General features: G+C 46.0%; 1 protein-coding gene across 2 annotated transcripts in view; it reads left to right on the top strand.

Moving 5' to 3' along the window:
- Nucleotides 1-19,769, top strand: part of fgf14 (fibroblast growth factor 14) — a 492,228-nt gene that overhangs the window by 472,022 nt on the left and 437 nt on the right. For both annotated transcript variants that reach the window (XM_072257322.1, XM_072257321.1), the window contains exon 4: nucleotides 14,463-14,661. In XM_072257322.1, coding sequence (XP_072113423.1) covers nucleotides 14,463-14,661 — 199 coding nt within the window. The remainder of the gene's footprint in view (nucleotides 1-14,462; nucleotides 14,662-19,769) is intronic.

Genomic DNA, 19,769 nt, shown 5'->3' with positions numbered 1-19,769 from the left:
GAAAGCACAGCATGAAGGTTCTCCAGTTGAGATGAATTGTAATGCCTCAGGGGTCAGTTAAATCAGCACAAAGCAGGGATAGTCGTGGGCTTTGAAGCTGTTCTAAACATTGGACAAGCCTGTTTGTTCTGCATAGTGCACTTGTTTGGGTAAAATCGGCCTTTTAACAGCCACGGGAAGACCTGGCGTTGTCTCACAGGATCAGTAACTCAGCAGTGCTGGAAATGAATGCTGGTCCTTACCCTGTCCCAAGCTCCTTTACCCCTCTGTCCCTGTCTCAGCTGATGGACTTTGCCAGCTTTCACTGTTTGCATCAAAGATTTATGTTTCCAGCTTGTTTAACCCTACTACAGTCAGGTCTGTTCAATACAGCCATCGCCTGACTGGAATAAATTCACAGCTTCGAGGTATAAGGACCATGTTTTTCTATAGTACCCCTTCCAACCTCAGGATATCCCACTAATGAGGTTAGACACACTTAGCTTGTTTTCTCTGGAGTGTTAGAGACCGAGGGAGACTTTTCTGAAACATAAAAATATAGAAATCTACAGCACATTACAGGCCCTTCAGCCCATAATATCGTGCTGACCATGTAACCTACTCTAGAAACTGCCTAGAATTTCCCACCCGCAGGGCCCTCTATTTTTCTAAGAGGTTTATAAGCTAATGAGAGACAGGGTACGCAGTCAGAATCTGTTTTTGCAAAGGTAGAAGTATCAAGTACATGCATTTACAGTGAGAGAGAGAAAGCTCAAAAGAGATGTCGGGATGGTGGGGGGGCTTTTTACACAGAGAGGGGTTGGTGCCCGGAATGGGCTGCTGGGAGTGATGATGATGTTTGCGACACCGTTGTGAATATTTGGAGTCCTGATGAAGAGAATCGATGGAAATGTCGAGGGTTTATTCCTTACCATGGATGCTGTCAGACCAGATAAGCTCCTCCAGCATTTTTAATGTGGATTTCTAGTATCTGTGGGATCGCTGGTGTTTACGGATATGCAGGGAATAGGGGGATATGGATCATGGACAGGTAGGAGGGAAGCAGTTGAATTTTGTATCATGTCCAGCACAGACCCTGTGGGCTGAAAGGCCTTTTGCTGTGTTGTACTGTTCTGTTCTATGTATGTTAATCAGTGCCATTGTGTTGCTGAAGAAACTGTGCAGAGTAACATTCTGAATGCCATTTTTAGATAAGAAATGGATTCAATTTTTTTTTGACAATAGCAAAGCAGAACTGTAATTATTTACAAAGAAAAATAAAACCCCCAAGGACAAATGGGAATCTGACCAATCTGGGCAAATCTTCCAAGAGAAAGGGACGGCAGATGACGAGGCGGCAGATACAGAGCAGATTTTGTTAGGTGCTGCCCGTGCACGCAGGGCACAGCTGAGACAGGAAGGTGCCAGTGGTGTGCAGCGGGCAGTGAAGGTAAGGTTCCACCAGCGCTTTGAATTCTGCTGCAGCAGTCTCGGTGCCTGAAGGTCACAGACGTATGGCTGGATCTGAGGGTTAACACGACTGTAGCACGTCGCACAGAAGGGGTGCCTTCAGGATTTGCCCAGCCAGTGCGTTCACAGGTTAATGTGGGGGCACACAGCAGAAATTAACCGACTTCCCCAGGGGCTTGGAGCAAAAATATGAGAAGCCGTATCAGTGAGGGTTTCTCTGAGCTGCTCTCAGTGGCTGGACACCAGCTTCTTCTGGCAGCCGAGATCCGACGTCCAACCCGAGGGAGGGGGAGCGGGAGGATGGGGAGCAGTGATGTACGCTTCAGGAAAATAACTCTGGCCCAGCTGCATCACCGGAGTGTCCATCAATCCTCAGCATCCCCCTGCAGAAACCCAAACACAGCAGCAGTGATTTGGGCGTTGAAGTACCTCTGTAAATCAAGAAATGCATCTCTGCATAATTTAAAGCACATTTTAAAAATAAAGGTATGCGTGAGGAGAAAGGTTTAAGAACAAGATTAAAAGTGTATGTAAACGTGTAAAGAAGTAAAAAAGAATGGCTGTGGCATACAGAAGGAACAGAGGAGATATGACATTTGGGGAAGCCCTGTCAAACAGACAGCATGGGGACGATGGGTTGAATGCTTTGCGGATGCTGTAGGATGTAAAAGTAAATTCCCAGATTGTAATTGTGCACTTCGCCCACATAACAAAATATCCCACATCACCTTAGTACCAGACAAGAAGGGGGCAAGAGCACGTTGTACCCAGAGACCTCACTCAGCGTTCCCTCAGGCAAGGTGGCACCTCTTCCTTCCAAACCATGGTCGTTGGATCTTTATCAGCAGAATAAAAGTGAGCGTGTAGGCAGTCTCTCCCGAGGAATCCAGTGGCTCCAAATAAAACAGGAGCAAAATTAGTGAAAAGAATCAGCGAAATTTGATGAGCGCATACAGCAGATCTTTTTGGCCAAGAGTCCATCCACCCTAACTAGTGCTTAACCAGGTTCCGTCCATCTTAACTAGTGTTTAACCGGGATCCAACTTGCCTAATTTGTGTTTAACTAGGTTCCATCTGTCGTCACTGGAGTTTGACCTGAGTCCAACTACCCTAGCTAGTATCTGACCAGCTGTGCCTTTGGTAATGCTAACTAAACCTCTGCACATCTGGCCTCTGTAAAACCCACAGGCAGAAGGAGGCCATTCAGCCCTGCTCTTCTATTTCACCATCCAATGGCTGCTCCTCAAGCTCAGGCTGTACTCCCATTCTTCAACCCTCTCAATGTCATTTGACTCAGAAACTTATCTGTCACCTTCATTCTGAAATTATCTGTAAATTATGGAAACTGAGGTGGTGCAATCACCCCTTGGTGAGAAGAGGTAGGTTGTGTGAGGATGGATTAGTTGATCAACCGGCTTTCTTTCAGTCAGAGTCTGGTGACTTAAGATGCCCAAACAGAGCTATCTGGGTGTCAGGAACCCAATGCTGATTGTAACATTATCTTTGAAAGCAGAAGCAGCAACAGACAACATGCATAATTGGTTGGGGGTTTGGCACTCAGCAGGGTCAACAGCGCTTACAGGTAGCGCCTCAGCCGCACAGATTCAGAGACCTGCCTGTGTGGCGTCGGAATCGGAATCAGGTTTATTATCACTGCATTGTTTGAAATTTGTTAAAGCTTGAGGACACGTACCACCAGCTTAAGGACAGCTTCTATCCTATGGATCTCTCATATGATAAAGATCAACTCTTGATCTCCTAATCTGTCTTGGCATGGCCTTTGCACCTCATTGTCTACCTGCACTGCTCTTTCTCTGTAACTAACACCACATTCTGCGTTGTTTACTTTTCCTTTTGTACTACCTCAGTGCAAACAGCTACTACACCGGTATACCACCTTAACGGGCAGGCTAAACCAGGTGAGGGTAGCTGGCATCCTCATACCCCGGTGAGATAGGGTCATGACTGTCTTAGCAGGTGAAGTCAGCTCCAGCGGCTGGACCGATGCGAGCTACAGTGAGATCCAATGACTAGGAAGGTGGTACTGTAATGCTCTGTGGAGAGCAAAGGGCATGCATGACAAGGCACAGAAAACATCATGTCGTCCCCTGCAACCAAGAAAGACCCAAGTGTGTAATACTTGTTCATACCACTGGACCCAGACCTCTGAGGTCAAGAGAGTGGAACTGCCCCAGTGCAACGGCCTTTTCACTTTAAAAACTCTCCTGCACGAGTTTCCTGCCATCGTAGGTCACAATGGACAATCACCATGAACTCAATGTACTTTGGTATTGAGTGATCTGTCTGGATGGCTTTTCGCTTCATCTCGGTGGGTGTGACAAAAAGGAACCTCTAGCAACACACTACCCCCTCAGATAAGGTTTCACACGGCACCCAGCAAAACATGGAATGCATTCTGTATTTTGGGAATCCCTCTTGGCAAAGGCAGGCATCGCTAGTGAAATTCATCTCCACTTTCAACCTTACAGATAGCCTTGGGTTGATTGAGAGAAGGAGCATTTGAAAATCGCCTGTCAACAGCGACCCCTGCCCTCCTGTACAGTTCTGAGATCTGGGTTATTTACAGCAGGCACCTCAAGGCATGGAAAAATTCCAGCAATGCTGTCTTCATAATATCAACCAAATCCACTGTAAGGTTAAGCGACCCAATGTCAACATTCCCTCCTCGACCGTCTCCTCCAGTTTCAAGGCCCTGGTCACACACAGACGGCTATGTTGAGTACGGCACGTAACCTGCATTCCTGACACCAGATTCCCGAAACAGACACTCTGTTCCGAGCTCTGTCATAGCTGGAGATCACCAGCCCTGGCAGTTGGGACAGTTCAGTCTTGTTGAAAGAGTACAATATCCCCACTGACACTTGGGAACCTCTGGCCCATGGGCAGTCAGTGGAGTAGGTGAATCCGGGATGGTACTGAGAACCTGGTGGTTATGTATCGGGAGAGCACAGAGAGCCCTGTGAGCATGTACAGGGAGACTAAAGAACGTTACACCAGGACTACGAAGAGCCGATGGGAGAGGCCAGAGGAGCAAATTTGGGATTGTTTTGAGTCGGTGAGCTGGACCACATTCAAGGATTCGTCAGCAGACCTAAATGAACATGCCGCAGTCATCACTGACTTCGTAAGGACATGTGTGGATGAGTGTGTACCCACCAAAACAGTCCGAGCCTTCCCCATTTAGATGACCTGGAAGAACGAGGAGATACGTCACCTGCTGAAGCCTAGACCTCTAGACCTGCAGCACTTAGGGCTGGCAAGCCAGGGTTGGGTAAGAAGTTTAGATATGACCTGCAGAAGGCCACTAGCCTGCCAAGTACTGCCTGCCCTACCTGTGGAATGGAGGCTGATTTGCTGTGGAAGCGAATCATCCTCCATCTCAAGGCACTGCTGTAGAAGAAAGCTTCTCAAATTTTGGGAATAACTTTTCCCACTCTGTATGTCAAATTACTGAATGGTTCATGAACCCATGAACACAACATAGTTATTTTACTCTTTTCCACTTCTTTTTGTTAACTTATAATAATTTTTTATGTCTTGCCCTGTACTGCTGCCAGAAGACAACACACGTCAGTGATAATAAAGCTGATTCTCATTCTGTTGAAGAGAGTAAAAGCAAATTGCAGGAGGACAGGACTGCTGGCGGCCATGTCCACTGACATTTACTCCCATCATTTTCCAGGCTTGGAGAGCAGAAATTTTCTCCAAGTAAAAGCCACAAACACAACATTTTGTATCAATATTTAATTTAGTGAAGCATGCAAGTTCTTAGGTTTCTCAGGGATGTGGGTCAGCTTACTGTCCCGAGATATTTATCCATTTTGTAGAACAGCAGTGGAGTAGGGAGTCGGTTTATGTGTTTTGGGAAGAGGAAGGTGAGAGAGAGAGAGAGAGAGAGGAGAAAGATCCCTGGGGAATCCTTGAGTCAGGCCAACTGTGTTGTAAAGCAGTCACTAAAATTCCCAGGATTCCTACATCACGGCCACCTTTGGTGCTAAATTTAAGACTACATTCTGTTATTTTAGTTAACTGTGACTAACCTAAATTTAATCTCAGAGATACCCGATCTCCACACATCTGCTGTTTGTTGCATACCTCCCTTGTTAGTCCATGACTCGCCAAGTAATCGGCTAATCCCTATTGTGACAGGTTGGCCTCTCCTCCATTCATCCCTTGCATCTTGTTATTTCCGGTTTCTCTCTCATTTCCTTGAGTCATAGAGACACACGGCACAGAAACAGGCCATTCGGCCCACTAAAACCGTGCCAGTCATCAACCAGCCATTTACACCAATCCCATTTTATTCTCCCTGCATCCCTTGCAACCTCCCCCAGATTCTACCTCTCACCCACACGTTAGGGGTAATTTACTGTGGCCAATTAACTATTGATCCACACATCTTTGGGGTGTCGGAAGAACCTGGAGCAGATGGAGGAAACTCAGGGGAGAGCATGCAAACTCCACATAGACAGCGCACAGGGTCTGGATTCAACCTGGACTGCTGGAGCTGTGAGCCAGGGGTTCCACTAACTGTGGCACTGTGCCATCCGAAGCTTCAGTTGCACTTGAGTTTGGAGAACTCCGTCCATTGACAGATATTCATCTGATGAACAGCTTCAGTGCAACACTCTGCATTAAATACAGTGAACCATCCAAGTTACCTCAGCAAGCAGGGTGGCTCTTCAAATGAGATCACAGGTGGAAGTAAAAAAACAAAATGCTGAGGCTTTGTAAGACATTGGTCAGACCACACCTGGGATATTGAGAACGGTTTTGGGCCCCTTATCTAAGAAAGGATGCGCTGGCATTGGAGAGGGGCCAGAAGAGGTTCACAAGAATGATCCCAGCATGAGAGGGTTAACTTAAGAGTAGCATTTGATGCCTGTGGGCCTGTATTCACTGGAGTTTAGAAGAATGAGAGGGATCTATCAAATGTTGAAATGTCTACTGTAGATATGTTAGACATGAAGAGGATGTTTCCAATAATGGGGTGTCTAAGACCAGAGGGCACAGCCTCAGAATAGAATTTCATCCCTTTAGAACAGCGATGAGGAGGAGTTTCTTTGGCCAGAGCGTGGTGAAACTGTGGAACTAATTGCCACAGATGGCTGTGGAGGCCAAGTCATTGGGTATATTTAAAGTGGAGATTGATGGGCTCTTGATTAGTAAGAACAAGAAAGGTTGTGGGGAAAAAGCAGGAGAATGGGGTTCAGAGGGATAACAAATCAGTCATGATGGAATAGCAGAACTGAGTCAAGGGGCCAAATGGCCTAATTCTGTTCTTATGTCTAATGGCCTTAGAGCCATTTTTCTGGGGTTGTACTACAAGTCTCATGGAGAGTTAGCAGGGGATGGAGTAGCCAAAATGTGGGTAGTCACAATCAGGTGTAAAACTAAGATAGTAGCAGTATGGATTATATCTTCCCTAATATTAGCTGGAAGTTTACAGTGTGAATGGCATGGAGGGGGTAGGAATTTTAAAGTGCCTCTACGAGACAATACTTAGAAGCAGCTACCAGAGAAGGAAGGATTTTGGATCTAATCTTCGGAAATGTAGCTGGGCAAGGAGTGGGAATGTCAGTGGGAGAACGCTTCTGAGATGGTGATCATAACTTTGTAGTTTTATGTTTGGTATGGACAAGGAAAAGGAGAGACTGGAAATCAAGGTTGTGAATTAGGGGAAGGCTAATTTTTTTTCATAGACTGGGAGCAGGTAGCTTGACTGGTGGGAGGCATTCAAAGATGGAATATCAGGAGTTCAGAGTCAGTGCATTCCTGTAATGGTGAAGGCCAAGGTCATCAGATCCAGGGGACCCTGTATGTCAAGGAGCAGCGCCGTAGTGTAGTGGTTAGCACAACACTTTACAGTGCTAGAGGTAAGATTAGATTCAATTCCCACTGCTGTCTGTTAGGAGTTTGCATGTTCTCCCTGTGACCGTGTGCGCTTCCTCCGGGTGTTCCGGTTTCCTTACACACTTCAAGATGGCGACAGGAGCGTGGCAACACTTGCGGGATTCCCCTGCACGTGCCACTGAACATTTCAAAGCTTTGATGCAGACGCCACAAATAAAGCGACTCTTTCTTCCTTTCACACGTAGGGCAGGATCAGAGAACTAAAAACAGGACCGGCTCTCCGGGACTAAAGGATGTGTTGAACTTTGCTTAAAATATTGGGAAAGTGAAGTGGGGGGCCCAAAGTGTCACTGCTGGGCAATTTTAGGAAAATCACAAAGCATTTTATTAGTATACTAAGAACCCATTAGAAACCAAAGGACAATCAGTCTGTGGAGCTGGATGACACTGAGAGGTCCTGAATGACTACAGTTCACCTCTGATCTGAGAAGGCCATTTTAGATGGAGAAAGCAGGGAATGGGACATTGGAATTCCCAGACAAATTGCCATTGAAGAGGAAGGATCAGGTATCTTAGTGGGCTTTCCAGTGGATATGACGAAACAGTAGCGTAATAGTCAGCACAACGTTTTACAGTAGCAGCGACCCAGGTTCGACTCAAGCCACTGCCTGCAAGGAGTTTACACGTTCTTTCCACGACCGCCTGAGTTTCCTCTGGTTGCTCCAGTGTCCTCCCACCAACCAGTGATGTACAGGTTGGTAGGTTAATTGGTCGTTGTAAAGTGTCCCGTAATTAGGCTGGGATTAAATGGGGGGATTGCTGGGTCATGCGGTTTGAATGCCCAGAAGGGCCTATTTGGCACTGTATCTCAATAAGTAAATAAATCCCTGATTAGAAATAGCCTCAACTGATGGGGATTGCAGGGGGAGGGAGACTGCAAGAGCCCAACGGGGATTTTCAGATCTTGCCCATGACACCAGATCCCAACAAATGAATTTTAACCAAAACACTGTGGCCATTTGGTGCATAATCCCACAAATAACAAGGTGACTAGCTAACCTGTTGCTGTGACATTCATCGAGGGGGTGTACTGTGGCCAGAACCCCGTGCTCCTTTTCCTTGCCAGATTCAGGTTTATTAACACTGACATATGTCGTGAAATTTGTTGTTTTGTAGCAGTAGTACAGTGTAGTAAATAAAATACACTATAAGTTACAATCAGAAATATATATAGAAACAAGCAAGAGGTGCAAAAAGAGAGGAAAAATAGTGAATTCTTGTTCATGGGTTCAAGGACCATTCAGAAATATGATGATGGAGGGGAAGAAGTTGTTCCTAAAATGTTGAGTGTGGGTCTTCAAACTGCTGTACCTCCCCTCTGATGGTAGCAATGAGAAGAAAGCATTATTGGGTGGTAGGAGCCCTTAATGATTGATGCAGCCTTTTGGAGTAATGCCATGCGAATGTTAGTGTTCCTCTGAGGGAACGCGCAGGTCTTCAGTTTACTGTCTCATCTACAGCAGTGCTGCCCTCTCTCCACATTCCACGCCACCACGCGCTCTCTCTCTCGCTCTCTCAAGGGCATGGTGACCGTGAAATAACTCCGCCCAACGAGGTTCAAAGAAATGCAAGCCTATGTAATCTTGTACAAATCAAAGTATACCCCTCCTGGATTTCGGCACATTTTCTTCAAAGTTCAAACATTCCAGTTAGATTTATTATCGATGTACCTGTGTCAACATATACAACCCTGAGGTTAATTTCCTTGCAGGCATTCACAGTAGAACAAAGGACTACAATAGAATACACAGAAACAAAGACTAACAAACAATCTACAAATACAAAAATATAAATTAGATTAGATTATGAGGACACTCAGTCCTCGTTTATTGTCATTTAGAAATGCATGCATTAAAAAATGATACAATGTTCCTCCAGAATGATATCACAGAAACACAGGACAAACCAAGACTAAAATTGACAAAACCACATAATTATAACATATAGTTACAACAGTGCAAAGCAATACCGTAATTTGATAAAGAGCAGACCATGGGCACGGTTAAAGAAAGTCTCAAGTCCCGATAGCCCCATCATCTCACGCAGACAGTAGAAGGGAGAAACTCTCCCTGCCATGAACTCCAAGCGCCGCAAACTTGCCGATGCATTGGAAGCACCCGACCGCAGCCGACTCTGAGTCCGTCCGAAAACTTCGAGCCTCTGACAGCGAGCACTGAGCACCATCTCTGCCGAGCGCTTCAACCCTACCCCGGCCGCCGAGCAACAAGCAAAGCCGAGGACTCGGGGCCTTCCCCTCCGGAGATTCTGGATCACACAGTAGCAGCGGCAGCGAAGCAGGCATTTCAGAAGTTTCACAGATGTTCCTCCGTGCCCTCACGTCTATCTCCATCAAATCAGGATTGTGCATGGCACCCTACTTGACAAATAACAGATATCATTCACCGGAGTGGCCGCTGCGAGCTGCGTCACGTCACCATCTTCTCCTCCTAAGTAGATAGATAGATAAATAAATAAATATTGAAAACTTGAGTTGTAGAGGCCTTGAAAGTGAGTCTATAGATTGTGGAATCAGTTTAGTGTTGAGCTGAATGATGTTATCCCCTCTGGTTCAGGAGGTTAAGTGATAATAACCGTTCCTGAACCTGGTGGTGTGGGACCGCGAGTCCTGTACTTCCATCCCAATGGTAGCAGCAAGAAGAGAGCATGGCCTGGGTGCTGGGGATCCTTGGATGGTGGATGCTGCTTTCTTATGGCACACTCCTTGATGAGGAGAGCCGTTTCTGTGATGGACTGAGCTGTATCCACCATTTTTTGTAAGCTTTTCCATTCCTGGACATTGGTGTTTCCATACCAGGCCGTGATGCAACCAGTCAGGATACTCTCCACTGTGCATCTGTAGAAATTACAAAGAAAATATCTTTGAATAGTATACTTGTTCTCTGCCTCACTTATAAGTTAATTGGGATCACCTTCATTTAAAATGTACATAAATCCATTTAATGCCCTGAATTTTTATGGTGAAAGTTATGAACAAAATTATTGAGAAAGATTCCAACAGACTGTACCTTTGTAGACACTGGTCACATCACACGTGCAGAGCTTTAACATTTGGGAATATCCTTCAACTCCAGCATAAAGGAGATTTTGTCTATTGACCCTTTAGATAAACAGAGCTCAAGCTATTGTACAAGCAGGAGAACTAATACTCCAGCTAATAATGCCCATCGTGGTGTACATGGTGATATGTATGCACCAAGTGTGCAGAATCCAAACTGCAATTAGAAGATAAGGCTATTATCTTTAATGAAAGAGGCGGTAGAGACACGGGGCATGGCTGGCTGGAAGATGAATCGGTACATGGGAGGAAAGCTAAGAAGAATGTCTTTCCAAAGTCAGATGTCGTCGAGCAGGTTATTAATATTAATATTCACTTTTGTTGGCATGTGTGAACAAGTGCTTAATGTGTATGTACATATGATGCATATGTACGCATGTACGTATGATGAATGTGCATTTATGTATGATAAATGTGTGTATGTATGATGAATGTGTGTGTATGTATGATGAAGTGTATGTATGTATGATGAATGTGTATGTATGTATGATGGATGTGTGTGTATATATGATGAAGTTTATGTACATATGGTGAACTTGTACATATGATGAATACGTATGTATGATGAATGTGTATGTACGTATGATGAATGTGTATGTATGATGAACAGAGGAACACTGTTTTGTTTGGCTGTATCCTTGTATGGTTGAATGATAATTAAACTTGTTTTGATCTAATGTTCTCCAGTGTTGTGCTTTAGCATAATTATCAATTTATTATAAAAGGCTAAAAACAATGTTATAGAAAGACTAAAGGAAATACTTCTACTCAGTGTTCTTGCAAGCACAAAGACCAGATCCTGTGCTCAGACCTCACGAGACAGCCAGTCAGATTTCTGTACCAAGTCCTAGGACTTAGTTGACAAGGTGGGTCAAGCCACTGCTTCACAACTCCAGTGACTCTGGATCAATTCTGACCTCCAGCACCTTCCTGTGACCGCGTGAGCTCCCATTGGGTGCAATCGCAATCGAGAGAAAATCTGCAGATGCTGGAAATCCAAGCAACACACACAGAATGCTGGAGGAACTCAGCAAGCCAGGCAGCATCTATGGAAAAGAGCACAGTCGACGTTTCGGGCTGAGACCCTTCGTCAGAACTGGAGAAAAAATGATGAGGAGTCAAGAGTTAGAAGGTGGGGGGAGGTTGGAAGAAACACAAGGTGATAGGTGAAACTGGGAGGGGGAGAGGTGAAGTAAAGAGCTGGAAGGCTGAAAATTGAAAGAGGTGCAGAGGGGTAATTTGATAGGAGAGGACTGAAGGCCATGGAAGAAAGAAAAGGGGAGGAGCACCAGAGAAGCTGATGGGCAGGTAAGGAGATAAGGAGAGGGAGGAAAATTAGGATTGGAGAATAATGGGTGGGGGGCATTACTGGAAGTTAGAGAAGTCAATGTTCATGCCATCAGGTTGGAGGCTACCCAGACAGATTATAAGGTGTTGCTCCTCCAACCTAAGGGTGCCCTATCGTGACAGTAGAGGAGGCCATTGACTGACATCTATCACCTTGTACTTCTTCCTCACCTCCCCCTGCCTTCTTACCCTGGCTCCTCACTTTTTTTACTCCAGTCCTGATGAAGGGTCTTGTCTCGAAACGTTGACTGTACTCTTTTCCATAGATGCTGCCTGGCCTACTGAGTTCCTCCAGCATTTCATGTGTGTTGCTTCCATTTGGTGCTCCAATTTCCACCCACATCCCGACAAAGTCTGTTCTGGGAGCTTGACTGGCCACTGTAAATTGCCCCTTTGGTGTAGGATCTGGGGAGAGCTGATGCGGGAATACAGGGAGATTGGGGCAGAAGCAAAGCTTGATGGGCTGAAGGGCCTGTGAATTCGGGTGAGGCCACTGTCACTACACAAGGGTAGTGATATATAATCACTGTTGTGATATATGAAACACACCAGCCAGATTGGGAACAGCAAGCCCGCAGGCACACAGCACTGTGGTAATGACAAGTTATAGTGATGCCAATTGGGGGGGGGGGGGGAGGTGTTGAATATTAATACATAACACCTCAAACATTGTAGCTCTTCCTCTGCAGTGTTTCCTGAATCAAAAGGCTGGTGGTTCAGCTCTCACTCGGGGAGTTAAAGCCCAGAAAGAAGGTCTTTGCGATGCTGAGAGGGCGCTGCATTGTAAGGAATGCCAACTTTTGGCTGAGACGATGAACTAAGTTCCTCAGATGGGTATGATGCTTGAGCACAGGATCAGACCTCAGTGCTCTGGGACAAATCCATGAACGTGCATTGAAAGCAGTGTGGAAAGCATCCAGGTTTGCCGCTGATGCCCTGATAAACGGGAGGATGTGTTGTGGTGAGACGTTTGCGCTCTGCCACAGAACAGAGAAGCCCGCCCGTGGTGTAGTGGCTTCCGCACCGGACTTTGAGGCGAGCGGACCCGGGTTCGTGTCGGGCCGGCCCCTCGCACGCTCTCCCCTCGCGCTGGGCTGAGTGGCAACAAAGCAGCCGAGCCTCGTAAAAAACAGACAAAGAAGTGGCAAAGTTCCGCCCGATGCGCCGTAAGGCACGGAGACGAACAACAACAGCAGAATATAGATGGGTTAACTGAGTGAGTGAAACGTCGGCAAATGAAGGAAAGTGTAAGGCTACGCACATCAGTGAGAGGAATCAAAACGCAGCGGGAGAGAGCTTGCAGATGAGTGCAGTTCAGAGGCATAAAACCATAAGACAATATGACAGAATTAGGCCATTCAGCCTATCGAGTCTGCTCCACCATTCCATCATGGCTGATTTATTATCCCTCTCGACCCCATTCTCCTGCCTTCTCCCCGTAACCTTTGATGCCCTTACAAATCTAGAACCTATTAACCTCCACTTTAAATATACCCAATGACTTAACCTCCACAGCTGTCTGTGGCAATGAATTCCACAGGTTCACCACTAGCTAAAAGCTAAAGAAATTCCTCCTCATCTCTGTTCTAAAGGGATGTCCCTTTTTCTGAGGCTGTGTCCTCTAGTCCTAGACTCCCCTACTATAGGAAGCATCCTTTCCACATCCATTTTATCTGGATGCCCTAGTGCATGGATCGCAAAAAATTTGCAAGCAGCTGCAAAAAGTGTTTAGAGAAGCAAATAGCAGCTTGGCCTTTGTAGTAGGGATAATGGAGTCCCAAAACAGAGAAGCCTTGAAATAGTGGTACAGAGCATTGGTGAGATCTCATGGGGCTGCTGTGCATACGCCCATCCTTTCCTTTAAAAAAGGTTGTATTCACATTGGAGGCTGTCAAAATGCAATTCACCAAAGTGTGGTGAATCTCTCCAATTCATTTTAACTTGGGGGTGGGGCAGACTGGAGACGGGACCACCAGGTCTGTAGATAAATTTTTGAAAGATCGGGGAACTGAGGGCCCAGAAGAGGAGCTGAGGCCTCAGTTAGACTAGCCACGATCACACTGAATGACAGTGCGGACTTGAGGTACCAGCCCTAGCTCCAGTTTTGCTGTGACCCTGCTGATCAACATTACCATCCCTACTGACCGACATTATAACCCTCTGCGCCAAGAGAAACCTGGCCTTCTTGTTTACCTCCTCATCCATCCAACCTTGTCAGAATTTGAATTTTCCTTTCATAATTGCATTTTAGTTCTATTTTTGGTGTTACGTTTTATTTATATATTTATTTAGAGATGGCAGTGTGGAACAGGCCCTTCGGAGCCAAGAAGCTGTGTTGCCTAGCAACCCACCTGTTTAACCCTAGCCTGATCACGGCACAACTTACGATGACCGATTAACCTACTAAGCAGTACGTCTTTGGAATGTGGGAGGAAACCGGAGCGCCCAGGGAAAACCCATGCACTCACGGGAAGGACATACAAACTTCTCGCAGATAGCGTCAGAATTGAATGTTGAACTCTGACACCCCAAGCTGTAATAGCGTTGCACTAACGTCTATGCTACCAGGGTGCCCTTTTTTGTAAGGATACAGTGTAGGTTGTCCTGTGGCTCGGATCATTTGGCTAAAGCTCTGTGATGTTTTACTGCCCCACAGGAACTTTTTACACCCGAATGTAAGTTCAAGGAGTCGGTCTACGAGAACTACTACGTGATCTACTCATCAATGCTGTACCGGCAACAGGAATCTGGCAGGGCGTGGTACCTGGGTTTCAACAAGGATGGACAAATCATGAAAGGGAACCGTGTGAAGAAAACTAAACCTGCTTCTCACTTTCTGCCCAAGCCACTGGAAGGTACTCTGCTCATGTTGCTACCCAACACTGACAGTAGCCATGCGAGACATACTGTACACTCAGTGGCCACTTTATTAGGTACACCTGCTCATTAATGCAAATATCTAATCGGCCAATCATGTAGCAGCAACTCGATGCATAAAAGCATGCAGACATGGTCAGGAGGTTCAGTTGTTGTTCAGACTAAATGTCAGAATGGGGAAGAAATGTGATCTAAGTGACTTTGACTGCTGGTACCAGATGGCGTGGTTTGATTTTCTCAGAAACTGATGATCTCATGGGAGTTCACACACAGCAGTCTCTAGAGCTTACAGAGAATGGCGCGAGAAACAAAAAACAACATCCATTGAGTGAAAGTTCTGTGGGAGAAAATGCCTTGGTAATGAGAGAGATTAGAGGAGATTGGCCAGACTATTTCAAGCTGACAAGGAGGCAACAGTAACTCAGATAACCACGCGTTACGACAGTGGTGTGCAGAAGACCATCTCTGAACGCACAGCACGTCGAACCTTGAAGTGGAAGGACTAGAACAGCAGAAAACCACGAACATTGAGAAGTACACTCAGTGGTTTCCTGTATCTAACAAGCTGGCCACTGAGTGTAGAAGATAGAACATTAAAGCACCATATGGACCCTTTGGCCCACAATGTTGTGCCAACCTTTTAACCCACTTCAAAGTCAGTCTAAACCTTCCCTCACACACAACCTCCTACTTTTCTTTCTTGCATGTGCCCATCTAGGAGACAGGGCTTATACACCCGCTGAGTGCATGTTTGTGGCCTTCTGCTGCCGTTGCCGTCCACTTCAATGTTTGACGAGTTGTACATTCAGAGATGCTCTTCTGCACACCACTCATGGTGGTTATTTGAGTTACTATCGCCTTCCTTCTAGCTTGACCCTCTGACCTATCTCATTAACACACTGTTATTGCCCACAGAACTCCAAAAACTGCGATTTTTATTTTGTTTTTCACACCATTCTCTATAAACTCTACATGCTGTTGAGCATGAAAATCCCAAGATAACTGATTAGATATTTGTATTAAGGAGCAAGTGTATAGGTATACCTAATAACTGTCCACTGAGTGTCTACCTGACTAAACCCAAATTCAATACACAGAAGCTGATGGAAACTTTGATGAGAATACAGAAGAGGAATGAATGAAGGGTTGGTGTAAAATGGGTGGTTGATGGTCAGCACTGGTGATGGGCTGAAGGGCCTACTCTCTGCCCTTTGAGGTAGAGCATTCCAAATGTAACGCTCAGTTATATTGGCTCATATATGCCTAGGGGAAATCCCACCCAGCACCTGCCTCAACGCTTCCCACGGAGTCGGTTGCTGCCCGAATCAAATCCCAAACATCAATCATCAGCCAGCACACCCAGTACGTTTTACCAAGTACACTTTATAGATATTACTAATTCTATGACATTAATATAAATTTGATACAGAAAAGGAAGTAATGAAAAAAAAGGCGCCAACACTTATCAAAGTCCAAGTTTTCTATGTTTCTATGTTTCTTTACGCGCAACCGTTGGAGCTCAATCGAATCCAGACGACCACTCAAATCCTGTCGACTCACGGCTCGGGATCACCCCGGAGTGATCGACCAGAGCCTTTCCGCACGTCCGCCGTCCTCCTCGTCTCTCCTCTGACTCCCTGTCTCTCCACTGTCCTCCCCGTCTCTCCTCCGACTCCCCGTCTCTCCTCCAACTCCCCGTCAAAAACCTCGTCTCTCCTCCGACTCCCCGTCTCTCCTCTGACTCCTCGTCTCTCCACCATCCTCCCCGTCTCTCCTCTGACTCCTCGTCTCTCCACCATCCTCCCCGTCTCTCCTCTGACTCCTCGTCTCTCCTCCGACTCCCCGTCTCTCCTCCGACTCCCCGTCTCTCCTCCGTCTCCTCGTCTCTGCTCCGACTCCCCGTCTCTCTTCCGACTCCCTGTCTCTCCTCTGACTCCCCGTCTCTCCACTGTCCTCCTCATCTCTCCTCCGACTCCCCGCCTCTCCTCTGACTCCCCGCCAAAACCCCGTCCACCGTCCTCCCCGTCTCTCCTCTGACTCCCTGCCAAAAAGCCCCGTCCACAGTCATATGAGACAGCATTATCATCCAAAAACAAAACGATACATGAACACCCATTGGCTAATAGCACCCTGCTGTCTGTATTAACCCAAGCAACTGTCTAGCTAAAGACTTTCTCAGCATTTAACGTAACAAAGAAGCATTCCCCAGTATAACATAACAAAGAAGCCATTTTAAATTTAACAAAAAAAGGAAGACCCCGTACACGAAGAATCACAAGACCATAAGACAAAGAAGCAGTATTAGGCCACTTGGCCCAAGTCAGCCCTGCTATTCCATCATTATCCCTCTCAACCTCATACTCCTGCCTTCTCCCAGTAACTTTTGATGCACTTATTAATCAAGAACCTGTTGACCTCCACTTTAACTATGCCCAGTAACTTGGCTTCCACAGCCGTCTGTGGCAATGAATTCCACAGGTTCACCAGCCTCAAGCTAAAGAAATTCCTCCTCATCTCTTTTGTAAAGGGGTGTCCTTCTACTCTGAGCTGTGCCCTCTGGTCCTAGACTCTCCACGTTCGCTATCTAGGCCTTTCAATACCGTGCATTCTGGTTAATTGGGACACATCAGGATGAATACATTTTGGCCCAACTAGCTGAAGCTTCATGGAAATAGTTTAAAAAAGTATATTAAAAAAAGAGAAGCTATCATTTAACTGGGTAACAAATTATGTATTTAAGTGAAATACAGAACAAATTGGAATACCACTAATACTACTGGTGGTTATTTGTAATACCCAACGATGACGGGAAAACATGTTCAAATCCCACAACTGCTTGAGGGAACTTAAATTCTGGTAATTAAGTAACTGCTAGTCCCAGTAAAGGTGATCGTTAACTTACTGCCTTGTTGCAATATTCATTGTGGTTCATTACTCCTATCCGCACTTACCACTCCCATATGCAAATATTCTCTTATCTCAGAATTTACTATGAAATACCGACTTCCCTATGAAAGCTCAATAAAATGGGGCTTCCTGTCCTGAGTGGGAGCTTGATTCAGGTAGACCAAATAAAAGTAACATTCACAAAATGCTGGAGGAACTCAGCAGGTCAGGCAGCATCTATGGAGAGGAATAAAGAGCCAACATTTTGGGCTGAGAACCTTCATCAGGACTAACCTGCTGAGCGCCTCGAGCATGTTGTGTGTGTCAGTCTATAGAATCTCTTGTGTTGTAAATAAAGGGAACAATATCCCCAAAGACAGGAGGGTCAATAACAAGAGCAGACGGACTGCAAAGGAAGCAGAAAATGTCCAAGAAATAGCTGTTCAACAGGCGTCTTGACTCTGCAATGTGTTAGACTAGAATGGGGATGGAAGCAGATTTGACAGATGCAATTAAAACGTAGCAAAAGGCAACAGTCAAAGTTTCAGGACTCTTCAACTGGGTTGGTCACTTATCCTTTCATCCTGCCCAGATGAAGGGTCTTGACCAGAAACATCAACTGCCCATTTCTCTCCACAGATGTTGTCTGACCCCTTGGGTTCCTCCAGCTTCTTGTCTTTTGCTCCAGGTTCCAGCATTTTCTTTCCTGTGTGCCTGTACTTAAGGAAACTGAATAAAACACTTCTGGGATGTGTGGAAAGATGGGGAGGTGGGACAGGCTGATTGGGTCTTTGAGACAGTCAGCACAGACTCAGTTGGGCTTGAAGTCCTCCTGTGTTACTCTGTGGTTTTATGACTCCCTGTTAAAATGTCACAGACTGCCACAATTTCATAATCTTCTGCTCCCCTGACTCTCACCTACCCTCACCCCACCTCATTCTCTTGCTGCCATAATAGAGATAGGGTTCCCTTGTCCTTATCTACCACCCTATGAATCTCCATATTCAGCACATCATTCTCCATAATTTCCTTCATCTTCAATAGGATCCTACACTAAGCACATCCTTATCTCCCCTCCCGCACTCCCACTCTCTGCTTTCTGTACACATCTCTCTCTATGTGACTCCCTTGTTCACTCATCCCTCCCCACGATCTTCCCATTGGCACTTAGCCCTGCAAGCATAACAAGTGCTACACTTGCCTCTGTAGTTCTTCCTTCACTACCATTCAGGGCCCAAACAGTCCTTCCAGGTGAGGCAACACTTCACCTGCAAGTCTGTTGCAGTCATCTATCCACTACTCCTGGTGTAGCCTCCTCTAAGTCGATGAGACCTGATATAGATTGGGAGAGTGCTTTGTCAAGCACCTTCACTCCATCTGCCACAAAAAGCAGGATTTCCCTGTGGCCACCCATTTTAATACAACTTTCCATTCCTATTTAGAAACATAGAAATATAGAAAACCTACAGCACAATACAGGCCCTTCGGCCCACAAAGCTGTGCTGAACATGCCTTTACCTTAGAAATTACCTAGGCTTACCCAGAGCCCTCTATTTTTCTAAGCTTCATGTATCCATCCAGGAGTCTCTTAAAAGACGCTATTGTATCCGCCTCCACCACTGCTGCCAGCAGCCCATTCCACGCACTCACCACTCTCTGCATAAAAAACTTACCCCTGACGTCTCCTCTGTACCTACTTCCAAGCACCTTAAAACTGTGCCTTCTCATGCTAGTCATTTCGGCCCTGGGAAAAAGCCTCTGACTATCCACACGATCAATGCCTCTCATCATCTTACACACCTCTATCAGGTCACCTCTCATCCTCCGTCGCTCCGAGGAGAAAAAGCCGAGCTCACTCAACCTGTTCTCATAAGGCATGCTCCCCAATCCAGGCAACATCCTTGTAAATCTCCTCTGCACCCTTTCTATGGCTTCCATTTCATTGGCCATAAAGTGCCTTGGAATGTCGTGAGTTCAGAAATCTAACAGTTGAGGGAGGTAAGTTGGCAACAGTAACAAGACATTTAGACAGGTGCATGGATAGGAAAGATGCAAGCATTCTCAACTTGGAGTCCATGGATCCCTGGGTTAATGCTAAGGGTCCATGGCATAAAAAAGTTTGGGGGCAACTGGCTTAGAGGGAAATGGGCCAAACGTGGGCAAATGGGATGGGCATTTTGGTCAGCACAGACTGGATGGG

Source organism: Mobula birostris, chromosome 5 (assembly GCF_030028105.1).
Source record: "Mobula birostris isolate sMobBir1 chromosome 5, sMobBir1.hap1, whole genome shotgun sequence".
NCBI classification, from domain to species: domain Eukaryota; kingdom Metazoa; phylum Chordata; class Chondrichthyes; order Myliobatiformes; family Myliobatidae; genus Mobula; species Mobula birostris.
The sequence above is the reverse complement of the archived record's forward strand: the minus strand, read 5'-3'. Positions and strand labels throughout refer to the sequence as shown.